At 55.2% G+C, this 13,353-nt stretch overlaps 1 protein-coding gene across 3 annotated transcripts in view; it reads right to left on the reverse strand.

Moving 5' to 3' along the window:
* Positions 1–13,353, reverse strand: part of Tbc1d2 (TBC1 domain family member 2) — a 48,610-nt gene that overhangs the window by 7,155 nt on the left and 28,102 nt on the right. For 2 of the 3 annotated variants that reach the window (XM_028882780.2, XM_028882782.2), the window contains exons 6-9: positions 10,369–10,752; positions 5,552–5,662; positions 4,415–4,599; positions 3,311–3,790 (exon numbers count right to left, since the gene is read on the reverse strand). In XM_028882780.2, the coding sequence (XP_028738613.1) occupies positions 3,311–3,790; positions 4,415–4,599; positions 5,552–5,662; positions 10,369–10,752 (1,160 nt within the window). The remainder of the gene's footprint in view (positions 1–3,310; positions 3,791–4,414; positions 4,600–5,551; positions 5,663–10,368; positions 10,753–13,353) is intronic. The other variant, XM_028882781.2, reaches the window with a different exon arrangement.

Consider the following 13,353-nt stretch of genomic DNA (forward strand, 5'->3'; position numbering starts at 1 on the left):
CTTCTTCCCGTGGGTCACCTCTGATCAAGGCAAACTCCTGACCTCACAGATGGGGCAACTGGAACTCAGAAGGCAAAAGCGGCCATCGCTTAAGAGCCTATTGGCAGAGGGGACAGAATCCAGGACCCCGCAGTCCAGCCTGCTGCTGTCTGTCTACCCTGTCTGTCTACACCTGCTCCCCCAAAGCCCAAGAATGTCCTCAGCTCAGGAACTGCTGTCAGTATTGGTTTAGACTTTCACACACATAAGGCCAGTTATCGGAGGCTAGTCCACCAGGGCTCGCCACTGCTCGGGGGCTACCAACAGAGCAGGCCTGCAAAGGCGTGTGCAGATGGCGAAGGAGAACTACATTTAACACACTCCAGTTATTTTCATGGGGAAGTGGATTTCAAGCGCTTGTTCTAAGTTGGCGTTAGGCATCTTCACATTATCTGTTACCTCAGGAACAAGACTGTTTATTCGGACACAATGCATGCAGTTCTAAGATTGACCGCTAGATGGTGACAGACAGCCATAAGGGGCTTGCAGCTGCAAAACACACCTCTCTTGAGATCCAGGCAGGCGCTATTATACATAGCTTTCTATTTAAAGCAACAGCATAAATATTTGTGTGAATAGCAATCATGTGTGCTTGTGTATCAATTTAAATAAAGGCAGCACAGAGAGGTACACTGAAAGCCACCTGTCCTTTTATTCCACTTGTCCCTGTGGCCTCCTGTATTCATGTTGCTTTCTTTTACACAGGGCATTCTGTCCCTGTAGCCGACTTTAAGGCCCTCCTACTATGAGTACTTTCCTTGTCCCTCAACCACTGGCCAACTTCCGAAGTCCAGAGCCCCAGGGTGGCTAAGTCCCCCTGGTCTCCAAAAAGGACACACGGATCAGGAAGGCTTTGGGGTGACCCAGCATCCTCTCTGGCCCAGTTCCCACTTAAGAGGGTGGGTTGTATGAAGGACTGAGCATGGGGCCAATCTAGGGCAGGGGCTGCAGAGCTGCATGCATAGTGAAATTCTGGACAGCTTCCTCAACATCTCAGGTCTCAGCTGGAACTCGGTGCTCATTCCCACCTGCAGGGTCACAGATACAACCTACCACTCGCCTAATTCCAGAGCTTCGGGTCCCTCATGGCCTTCCCCCCTCCCCCTCCATTTTTCGAGGGTGCTGGGGATTGAATTCAGGGTCTTGCACATGTTGGGCAACCATTCTATCATTGAGCTATATCCTCAGGCACCGCCCCCCCCCCCCCACTCCCCCAGACAAAGTACTCACTAAATCATGCAGGTTGTCCTTGAACTCACAATAGTTCAGACAGGCCTTGAACTTGTGACTTTCCTGCTCCAGCCTCTGGAGTAAATAAGATTATAGGCCTCTGATACCAGACCTATTTTCTTAACTCCTCCTCCTTTTATTTTTTTAGTCAAGAATTCATTAGCATTTACTATTTTACTTGTTTAGATAAAAAAGAATTACTATTTTTATGTACATCTGTGTGTGTACTTATATGGGTTTATGCTCAGCACATTTATGTGCCTGTGTCCATGAAGGCCAGAAGAGGGCGTCAGATCCCCTGGAGCTGGAGTTACCGGTGGTTGTGAACCACCATGTGGGTGTTGGGAACCAAATCCTATTCCTCTGGAGGAGCAGCAAGTGTTTTATCAACTTGACACAGGCTAGTCATTTGGGAAAGGGAATTCCAAATGAGAAAATACCTCCGTAACACTGGCCTACAGGCAAGCCTGTGGGACGTTTTCTTAATTATTAGTGTTTGGTGTGGGAGGGCCTAGTCTACTGTGGGTCCCCCCCCCCCGCACCCCCCCCACCCCCCTGGCAGGTAGTCCCGAGTGCTCTAAGAAAGCAGGCAGAGCAAGCCATGGGACCAAGCCAGTGACTGGTGTTTCTCCATGGTCTCTCATCAGTTCCTGCCTGAGTTCCTGCCAACTTCCCTGATAATGACCACAAGCGGTAAACTGAAATAACCTTCTCACGTCAAGCTGCATTTGGTCATGGTGGTTTATCACAAGAGACACACTAACTGGACACCATCTCTCTAGGCCCTCTCAACCTTCTTTTTCAAATTAATTTATTTGGGTGTGTATATGCATGTGTGCTGGGCATGTGCTGGATGGGTGGAGGCCAGAGGGCAGACAACTTGTGGGAGCTGATACGCCCCCTCTGCCAGGTGCGTCCCATCCCGGGGCTCAGCTCGTCAAGCAGGGCGGCCAGACTCCTCACCTTCTGGCCGTCCCTTCACGGCTATTCCTAAAGAAACTTCATGTGTCACAGTCTTGCTGGGCTAGGACTGAGTGGGCAGGGCTGTCTACGGTCATCGTCCGTCCCCGGCAGAGCAGCCATCCAGCCTGACAGTCTTGCTGAGGGCTGGGGACTGAGCTGCGTGGTTGCTGGGAGTTTAACTCACAGATCCCAGAGATTACATACACATGCTCCATTTCACTCACAGTTAGACCAGAGATAGGAATACAGAAAATCTCTGCCCCTGGGACCCACTGAAATCCGAGTGAGGACATGCCGAGCCTGATTCTGTGCTAAATAAATGTCACACATCACCTGTTCTGAAGGGAGAGTAGACAGCTTATGTAAATCTAGCACAAGGCTATGTGCGCCGGAACTAAATTGAGTCAAACTTGCTGTGGGAAATGTATGAGACTATACAATTTCGATGGCAATAACCAGGGTCCTCATGAGAGTCCCCAGTGCTGGAGGGGACAGCCACTTCTACTAACTGAGTGGTCCCCTCCTCAACCCGATCCCTCTCTGATCCCTCTCCCTCTGCTGTTGACTGGAGCCGCGCAGGCAGTAGTAATCCAGGCTGGACCACTCACACCCCACTTTTAGAATTTCAAGCCTGGCTATGAGGGATTAAGGGTGGGACGGGAGGGGTGAGGTAGGGAGGCTCCAGGGCTGAGGTCTCAACGTAGGCAGCCTTGATGGAGCCAACAGGTCCAAAGAATGAGTGGCAGAGACCGCCCCATTGAGAGGAGGATGAGAGGGAGAAGCCGAGCCTGTGTGGCTGCAGAGAGGTAGGGAGCGGTCCCAAAGGGGAGGAGACGCACAGGAAGAAGGAAGGCAGGCAAGCTGTGACCTCTGCCCCTCCAGTCCACTTTCTTTCTTGGCCGTTTACTAACGCCTGCCCCACATGTAAACCGGGGCTGGGGCCGAGGACCTGAACCCCAGCCGGGCTCAGCCATGAACTGGGCCCTCTCTCTGCCCGTCGGGGGGAGAAGGAGAGGCCCCTGGGCTCTGAGCTGCGAGACAGTGCTGGGAAGAGAAGGCCGTGTCGCGGGCCTCTTACCTGTTCAGGCCTTGGCAGTAGCCGATGGCGGGGTTCTGCCAGGAGAAGGCCAGGAGCACTCTGCGGAGCCTGTCGGGGAAGCTGGAGGTGGGGCAGGTGAAATGCTTGTTGGTGGGGAAGGTCCGGTTGAGGTCCAGCTCGATCTGGCGGGCGGCGGGGTGCTCGCATGCCCGGCCCCGGGCCAGGAGCTCCTGGTAGCAGCCTGGAGAGCGCAGGTGCTGGACACGGCGGTGGACCAGCCACCTCCAGACGCGGGGACGGTGCTCGCGGGGCACGCCTCCCCGTAGCAGCTGCTTGAGCTCGGCGGAGGGCACCAGGTCAGTCAGGGCAGCCCAGCGCTCCCGGAGGGGCCGCTCCACAGCCTCGAGGGCCAGCAGGTGGTGGGAACGCACCTCCAAGGCCTGGATCTTGGCTAGCAGTTTCAGGTCTTCCACCTCATAGTCCGGCACCGTCAGGAAGCCATAATCATCATACTCACTGCTGGCAAAAGGGCCACATCAGCCCGGCTGTCCCTACATGGGCTTTCCACCCTGGCTGCATTGAGATCACGCCAGGGCCCAGCCTCAGTGTATCTGTACCTTTTGGAGAACGGCTCTGCTTCCCGAAGATGAGGAAGATCCCTTTGGCAAACTAGAAGGGCCTATATGCAGCCCAGGAGACATGCACTTACTGACCGCAATTCACTGTGTGCCCCGTGTGTGCCGTCTCGGTCATCCCCATCCCCAGGGAGCCTGGGAGGCAGGGCCCTGTGTCCGAATGACATGGGGGCTGAATATGGGGTGCAGAGAGGTAAGGTACTTTGCTTATAGGCATGCAGTAAAATAGGCAGACTCCTGCCCGGGATCTCCAGAGCCCATCGACACAGCTTCCCCCTTTTCCTGTGCTCAGCAGGGGTTTGGCTGGAGGAGACAGCTTGGGTAGTGACGGGTGTGGTGACTGGGTGATCTGTGTGCCTCTACTGAGCCCGCACCACCTCGCTCCCCGCTATGTGCCTGAGCCTGGGGAGTCCACAGCTACGTAGTGCTGGCATAGGTGGCCGGCAGCGGCAGCAGCCACGGTGATCATCATGCCCACGGCCCCTCCCCGGCTGCCCACCCGGTTCACCTGATGGGGCTCAGCTCCACGCTGTCCGCGGCCTCTCCTGCTTCCCACTGCAGCGCCTCCTGGACCAGCTGCCGCAGCAGCTCAGGAAGGTCGCCAGCCTCGGCCCCCGCTGCCTCCTGCAGCCTCCGCAGCCCGGCCAGGTACTTGCTTTCTACCTGGCAGTTCCTGGCTTGGAGGTAGGCACACTGCGGGAGAAGAGCAGCTGGTCAGGCTTCTGGGCCGCGCAGGCTGCCAAAGCCCCGAATAGCTTCAAACCCTCCCAGCTCTGCTCTCCCTGCCCGCCCCCTCCTGGAGCTGCAGACAGAGAAAGGCTTACTGCAAGGGACAGAAACCAGGATCAAGGAGGGAGCTGCGTTCAAAATCAGAAGGGAGGAGAAGCGAGGGCAGGCACAGCAGGGCTCATGTAAGGCGTGGAATCTCGTCCTGGGTCAGACAAGCCGTGTTGCCTGTGACAAGTCAGCTAACGTGCCGGTTCACCCCGTACTTCACCCTCTGTAGACCGGGGCTGACACAGGGTCTCCTCAGGATTCTGGCACGGAGCAGTGAGCCCGGTCTAAAGCCCTGCCAGGCACTGGGCACAGAGACGGCTCCCTGCAGGTGGCGGCCAACAGGATACTGCCCTGGCACCCTCTGCTGCCTGTATTTTGTACTTTCCTTCCTTGGGCTTTTGGGTACCCTCTTCCTCGGCCTAGGGTGTGCCCCTGCATTCCCACCCCTACCCCATTTCAGTGCATAAGTCAGATGGCTTTGGGTGAGTCGGGTGGGCTCTCTGGGCCTTGCTTTTTGTCTCTGTGAGATGGGTATGGCGGAATTTTGCCTTGAGGAGTTTGCTGTGACTGCAAACATGGCCGTCCTGCCCGGGCACTGCTTGCATGTGTCTATGGACGCTTCAATCCACCCCTACCTTGGCCTTCCGCCCTCCTGTTTCTCCTGCCCACCTCCTTCTTCTCATGGAGAGCTTCCCCTGTCTGGACCCCAGCACTGCAGGGATTTCTGGTACAGACTCCAAACTGCCAAGTCTACCTTCCGCAAAGCAGCCATGGTAGTGAGGGGCTGGAGGGGATCAGGGAAGTGGAGCGGGGAAGGCAGGGGACAGGGAGGGGCCAGACCTCGGATGTGGCCATCGGCCCCTGGTACCTTGGTCAGCAGGGCCTTCTCCTTCTCTGCCACCTTCCTCCAGATCTTGGTGACCTGGTGGATCTCGGAGTTGAGGAAGCGGTTCTGGGTCCGGTATGCTTCCATATCATCCTGGAAAAAGGCAAGGCGGATCAGCAGCGGTACCACAAACCTTCTGCTCTGGAGAAGTCATCCTCAAAGCAGCCGCCGAAGCTTCCTTCCTTGGCAAATTCTCCAAACTACAGAGAAAGGGGGTCTGAGAGACTTCTCCAGCACAATGAAGGGAGAGCCCTAGTCAGTCTCGGAACCATTCGGACCCACTGTTTTCTCGTCTGTGAAAGGCAGACATGAGTCTCCCCTCAGCACCTGGGGCAGTACATGGCTAACAGGCAACATCAAGTCAGTGACAGACCCAGCAAGGCACTCAGGGCTGTGTCTCCACATTCAGGTTGTTTTGTTTAGTTCAGACAGGGTCTTAGGTAGCCCAGGCTGGTTCCAACTCCCTAAGTAGCTGCGGTTGACCTTGAATTCCTCTACTTCCTGCCTCCACCTCTCACACTCTAGGATAAGGCACCACCCCTATAACTGCTGTGGTTGTTTTAAGTCAGTACGCATGCCAGGTATTTGCAGCTGTGTGTGGACTGCTTTTCGTCAAGTATCACTTGTAAACATGGCTGTGTTGTGCTCAAGGGTCTTATTTGTTTGCTCACTTTTGACACTAGGATTCGACCCCAGCCTGTGTGGCATCTGAGGATGGGCTCTGCCATGGGGCCACACACTCCCACACTCTTCTTTTTTTTCTGATTTCCTTTCTGGTTTTGTTTGTTTGAACAAGGTCTCATATATCCCAGGCTGGTTTCAACATTGCTAAAGATGGCTTTGAACTCCAGACCTCCTGCCTCTGTCTCCCAAGTGCTAAGACTACAGGCTGTGCAGAGTGGTTGAAGTCCTGACTGTGTATTGTTGACATGAGCATGGCCATGGCAAGGACACCGATGTCTAGACCCATGGGGGTGACAAGGCCTTCCCCGGTGAGGCTGTATACAGTAAACCTGCCTCCTCATTCAGGGCTGAGTTTCCTGGCTACTGGTGCGTCAGAGCACACTGGCCTGTCCCATCTCGCTTTTCCGTTTGTATCTGTCATTTCTTCATTCCCTTGTTTTCCCTGTCAGGTCAGTCCCAAGCTATGCAGGTCTTGGCAATATCCATATACCACCACACCTGGTCCCCCCTTGTTTTTCTTGAGAAGATCCCCTTATGTATCCCAGGCTGCTCTCTAACTCATCAGCCTCCTGCTTCAGCCTCTAGAATAGCTAGGACACATAGGTATGTGCCACCATGCTGAGTTCCAACAGTTATTATTATTATAATATTATTATTATTATTATTATTATTATTATTTACTGACTGATGGCTATTCTATTTGGAAATTTCCTGTAGCTGATTACTCCTTGTTCTTTTGATGTTTTTAAACGTGAGCCCTGGGCGTATGAAGCTACAGTGATGAACAGCTATGAGCCTTGAGATTGCCCCTCACAGTCCAGCATGGGGAGTGATAGCTTGCTGCCTGGACAGATGAGAAGCCGGACAAGCCAGCGGAAGGTTCCATTCAGAGCTACAGACATGGCTCACAATCTTTACTCTATTGAGAAGAATATTCCAGAAGCCATTTCAAGCACACTCACATCCCCTGAGAAACGACACCTTCCCTTTCCTGTTGGAGAGAAGTCCTGGGCTATAGGCTCGGGAAGTGCTTCCATTAGTCACTGTGTGTGAGGTAGACAAGATGGCTGCCACAGCCCACCTGCTCCCTCAGTCTGTGGGGAGCCTTGCTGCAGCTGATCATGGGATTCTTCCCCAGCACCTGGGAAAGCCACAAGCATCCAGGTGAGAGAATAAAGTGTCTGTCAGCCCCGCAGTTCCCCTGTGGGCCATCTGTGGGTGATGAGCGTTAAAGCAGCATTATTCCCATTTTACAGATGAGGAAACAAGGACCTAGAAGGTGAAGCAACCCTTCAATGACGCAGCTGGGTTAGAAGAGCAAGGATCCCAACCTGGGAGTGTCCAGCCCACGGCAGGCGCTCAGCAAACGCCACTGAGTGCCCAGGACACGCCCACTCCTGCTCCTTGCTCATACCCCTTCCTCACCCAGGCTGAGCACAGGCACCCCTCAGACCTTGAGAATATGGATTTGTCACATAGGGTGCCCGTTTCCGGGTCAAAGGGAAGCCAAGCAGTTTCCAGAGAGGGAGGTGGGTGTGAGCACGGTGGGCAGGAATGGCCGCTGGACGGCCTCCAATCAGACTGGTGCCCTCCCTACCTTGGGTGCGCGCCTTGGCTCAGAACTGCAGGGAGGAAAAAGAGACCTCGGAGGAGAAAAAAGCCACACACACAGTCACAAGCAAAGCAAGAGGAACACAGGCAGGAGGGGCCTAGGAGGAGAGCCTGCTGCAGCCCGTGCAGGATCAGACATCCCGGGCAATGCTCCTGTAGGGGGACCTGAGTCTACCATGACCCTGCTGCCCATGCTGCATGACCAGGACCCCCACCCCCGACACCCCGGCTACTGTACCTGCCCGAAGTGCTTCTGCACAGTTAGGTTCCTCAGTCTTCCCATCTCCGAATCCCTCAGCCCCAGACAGGACTTTATGTAATCCAGGCTGGCCTCAAACTCTCTGCTGAGGATGGCCCTGAATTCTTAACCCTCCTGCCTCCACTCCCGTCCTAGTACTGGAATTGAGAGCCTAGTACTAGCAAATACTCCCCCACCCCAGCTCTGAAATTCAAGAGATCGGTGACACTCTTCTTGAAATGACAGGATAAGAGGGCCTTTCCCTAAGGCTGGGCACCTGTCTCGGGCAAGCAGGAAACGTGAGCACTCTCTGCTCACATACGATGAGGAGGGCCATTGATGGGCCTTCCAAGAGCTACGAACTAAGACACACCTAGTCCAGGCAGCAGGCCCCAGGATGGGCTCAGGAGCATGATCTAGGAGCATAAAACCCCACGGCGGCCAGTCTCCTCACACCTCACTGATAAATGATAAATGATGTTCCCACAGATGTGGGGGGGGGGGAACGGGACGGGACACACACTCTGGCTCCTGGGGAAGGCAGGATAACAAGCGGCTCTTGCACTCCAGAACCATCCGGCTGGTCTATGTCTCAGCCCTGGGTCTGGAAGAGTGGATACCCGACGAGGAAGGAGGTAAGGAGGCCCCCGGCACACAGGGCAACAAGAAGTGTTCCCACCACCGCGTGCACGGCCAGCGGCTGTCCAGCGGCCTCAGCTGCTCTCCTTCATTCTGCTGTACTCCTAAAGAGTCGCTGGCTGCAGGCTAACGGCGGTCCTGCATCTGCTGTTCTGGCCGGCTTGGAAGGGAGCATGGATCTCAAGTCCCCTCCCATCATTGTCAGGACTCCTCAGCCTCAGGACTACTTAGGCCACTTCCCAGAGAGAGAGAGAGAGAGAGAGAGAGAGAGAGAGAGAGAGAGAACTTGTCCAAAGGCACTCGGCTAGCAAGGCATAGAGCAGGGTCTCAACACCAGGGCTAGCTCATTCCACAGGGTGGGCAGTGGCCACGCTTCGCTCACCAGTGCTTGTCTCTCTCCCTCCCACCACCCAGCCGTGCTTGGGTTCAAGTCGTGCAAGAACATGATGGGAGGCCATGAGAAGCGGTGTTGGGACCAGACTGGCCCTGGGTCTGTGTGCTGTCCCTAGGGACAGGGAGGGTCAAGAACAGGAATGCTGGTGCTCGGGCAGCCCGTCACAGCCTGCAGAGCAGCCTGTGGCCCGGCAGCAGGTATCACACCTCAAATGGTATCCCTAAACGTCACGGTGGGTCCCTGTGAGTTGGGGTGGCTTGACGAGAGAGATGAAAACAGGGAAGAGAAGCAGGGTGAGGTATAGAAGGGGGTACAGAGAGGCTGGGAGGTGTGGGGCAGGCAGACCAGCCATCAGACACAAGCTCCAGCCTAGTCTCGTTCCCACCCCTGTGCCAGCTGACGGGCAAGCACCTCTGCTCCTGGCCTCACAGGCAGGCATCTCCGCTCCTGGCCTCACAGGCAGGCATCTCTGCTCCTGGCCTCACAGGCAGGCATCTCCACTCCTGGCCTCACAGGCAGGCATCTCCGCTCCTGGCCTCACAGGCAGGCATCTCTGCTCCTGGCCTCACAGGCAGGCATCTCCGCTCCTGGCCTCACAGGCAGGCATCTCTGCTCCTGGCATCACAGGCAGGCATCTCTGCTCCTAGCCTCACAGGCAGGCATCTCCGCTCCTAGCCTCAGGGGCAAGCATTTCTACTCCTAGCCTCAGCACCCAAAGCTGCAAAAGTGGGACCTGCCAGCCACTGCCTGGCAGGGCTGGCACAGGCCACAATGAGCTGATACAGCAAACACTGGAGACAGTCCTGGCGTGTGGAGAGCCCTCAGTGGTGATCACTGCCCTTGCCTGGGGTCAGCCACAGCCAGCACTGGTCGGTTGTTCTCCATGTGAGACCGCACTGAGGGCAGCCTCAGCACCTTGGAGATCCCGGGCAGCAGGATGGCATTGAAGGAGGCTGTGTAACCCAGGCCCCAGACTGGGCTCTTCTCGGGCTCTTTCGCCTCTAAATTGATAAGCTGGGAACCCGGTCACTTTTCAGAGGCCCTGCACAGCATGAAAGATCAAATGGCATTGGGGCTTCATAATGTGAAGGAAGGAAGGAAGAGAAATTTCCCTCTTGCTACCTAGTTCTGGTTTGGATGCTCCCGAATGAGGGGGGACTTCTTCCCCAACTAGAAAGCTACTCATGGCACCCAGAGGCCAGGAGAGCCGGCTGGGCAGAGGGGGGTACCTACCTTCAGGTGCTCCATTTTCTCCTGCTGGCTCAGGAAGTCACCATTGGCGGCACTGGCAGGCTGGTCTGGCTGTTCGAGGTCTTCGGTGAGCTTCTGGGAGAGCTTGCAGATGACCTGCTGCTTGGCCTGGTTCTTATCCATGAGCAGCTGCACATGCTGCTGAAGAGCCTGCACCTGCTGCTCCAGCAGGCCGGCCTCGTGCACCAGGCGCTCTCGGTCCTGCTCTAGGTTCCCCACCCGCTGGTTCAGCTCCGCGATCTGGCGCACCTTGTGCCGGACCAGCTCCAGCCGATCCTTGTCTTCAGCGGCTGCCAGGTACGCACTGGATGCGCGCTTCTCTTGCTGGGCAGCCTCCAGGGCCTTGTGAAGGATTACCACCAGCTCCTGCATGGGAAGGGAGCAGCCGTGAGTGCTGGGAAGTACTGGTAGGCACATACTAGCCCTCCAAACTCTGCGGTGCCCAGCAACTCCCCTGGGCATCTTATCCCAACACTCCTTTCTGCTTTCTTGGTCCAACAAGAATGGTAGCTGAGCACAGGCTATCTGGTCAACAAACAAACAAACAAACAAACAAAACAAACACAAAAGACATCCCAGCAAGTTCTGCCTTAACATGGATGAGCAGCAGATGTGGTCCCCCCTGAGACCACTGGAAACGTGCTCTTTGGGTCCTGTTCCCTTTCTGGTTGGGAAGTGAGTGGAAGAGAACAGTTCCCAGCCCCCAAAGCCGAAGTTCATGCCGAGGGTAGCAGAGCTGCCCACCTTCACCAGCCTGGGCTTACTTACGTCATCTGGATTCTTCAGTGCAAAAGAACAAAAGAAATTCTGAACTCGCGTTAGGCTATAGCGTTCTGAGGAGCTGAACCCACACTCTGACTTACCCATGTCTATTTAAGAAAAGAACAGCTGGGTGGCGGTAGTGCATTCCTTTAATCCCAGCACTCTGCAGGATCTCTGTGAGTTCGAGGCCAGCCTGGTCTACAGAGGGAGATCCAGGACAGGCACCAAAACTACAGAGAAACCCTGTCTCAAAAAAACAAAAACAAAACAAAACAAAAAAACACCCCCCCCAAAAGACACACACACACACACACACACACACACACACACACACACACAGGAACAAACTGAAGTCCAGGAACGGGAGTTCAATCCTAAAGCATCCAGACCCCAAAGCCTGAGCTTAGCAATGAAATGGGCTGCAGGGGTGTGGCACGCGGGGGTGACTCTTGTCTCTCACCCTCTCTTTCCTCCACATACTACTAAAGACTGTGATATCCCTTCTTGCCATGGTAGTTCAAGCCTCAGGATCCTCAAGATGGCGTCTGAGGCGGTTCATCTTGACTGTCGACTTGATGGGTTTAGAATCACCATGGAAACACACATGGGCGTGCCCGTGAACCAGTTTCTAGATTAGAGGTTAACTGAGGTGGGAAGACCCACTTTAAATGTGGGTGGCACCATGCCATGGGCTGGAGTTCGGGGGCTGAATGCAAAGGAGAAAAGGGGAAGGGAGCTGAGCATGGCATTCACCTCCCCACTTCCTAAGTGCAGATGCGATGTGATGAGCTGCCGGGTCCTAATGCCAGGACTTCTCTGCAGTGATGGAACGTAACTTTGAACTGTGCCTCATAGTTACATCATAACCTTCTCTCTTGAAGGTGCTTTTGTCAGGTTCTGTTACAGCCACTAGAAAAAAAATGAATACAGTATCCAGACAGCCGCTCAAGCAAGCTGAGACAGGACTGGAGGGCACTCACCAAGCGAGCCCAATCTCTGTGTGTCTAGCCTTCAGCCTAGCAATGACACAGTGCCTGCAAGGCCGCTACAGGAAGTAAGTGCTGGATAGTCAGAAACAGCAATGGCCTTTCGTCCTCTGACCCCAGGTCTGCGGCGCTTCACTGTGACGGAGTACTCTAACCTCCCCAGGACCCAGGCCTGCCGAGCCCAAAGCAGGGAATGGACTGGTCCAGGCCAGGATCAGAACTTCAGAAGCCAGGCAGCCCAGGTGTGGGGACGCCCCACAGGTCACTGTCCTAACCCTGCTCGTGAGCTCGGAACACACATTCTCTTAGTGACACCTCAACTGTGCCCAAGCTGCAGCATTCCAGTAAGTGAATCAGCTGGGCGGAATTAGTTACTAAGCACGGTTCCATCTGGGAGAACTGCCAGAGACCATGACGGAGCAGTTGATAAGACCACCTCGGGTCTACTGACAATCTCTTCTCCAGCTTTCGATTGTGTTTGAGACAGGGCTTCACTATCAGCTTAGGCTGCCCTCAAACTCATGATCCTCCTGCCTCAGGCTTCCAAATTCAAGAACTAACCCCACACCGCCATGCCAGGTGCTGCAGCCCAGAAAGGGATAGGTGACAGTTCCCACATCCAAGGACCGCAAAGACTGAGAGTAAAGACGGACCACTGTAGTGGAATGGTTTGCCGTGAGGGAGGGGCAAAGGGATTTGGTGGGGCACAGTGGCTTCTGCCTGGGGTGGAGGTGAGGGAAGGAAGAGGCCCTTGCACCCGACAACACGGCAAAGCAATTCAAACGGAGTCCTGAGGAATGAAGAGGGTCAGAGATGGTCAACAGCACACAGGAGATTGGGCAGGGAAGCCTTTCCAGGCTTGGCCCCCAAAGAAAGCTCAAAAGACAGCCCAAGCAAAGGCCCAGGGAACAGAAAGGGAAGATTCAGCGCCTCGGGAGCTCTTGAGTGTGGACAGAGATGGGGTGGGGACATGACCGCACACCAGACCACTATGTCTGGAATGTCCCGGGATGGAGCAACAGCTTCCTGGGGCTCTAGTGAGAGATTAACATTCCTGTGGTTCCAGGGGCTAGCTGAGACCTGGAGATGGCCCTGCATCACTGACGGGTGAAACAGGCACAGACGCCATCCATAGCTGAGTCTGGCTCTAGACCAGAAGCCAGTAAGCATCTTCCCCTGCTTCAGAGGGTCTGCAAGCTGGCTCTCACAGCCCCTGGGC

This window comes from Peromyscus leucopus, chromosome 2 (assembly GCF_004664715.2).
Source record: "Peromyscus leucopus breed LL Stock chromosome 2, UCI_PerLeu_2.1, whole genome shotgun sequence".
In the NCBI taxonomy this organism is placed as follows: Eukaryota; Metazoa; Chordata; class Mammalia; order Rodentia; family Cricetidae; genus Peromyscus; species Peromyscus leucopus.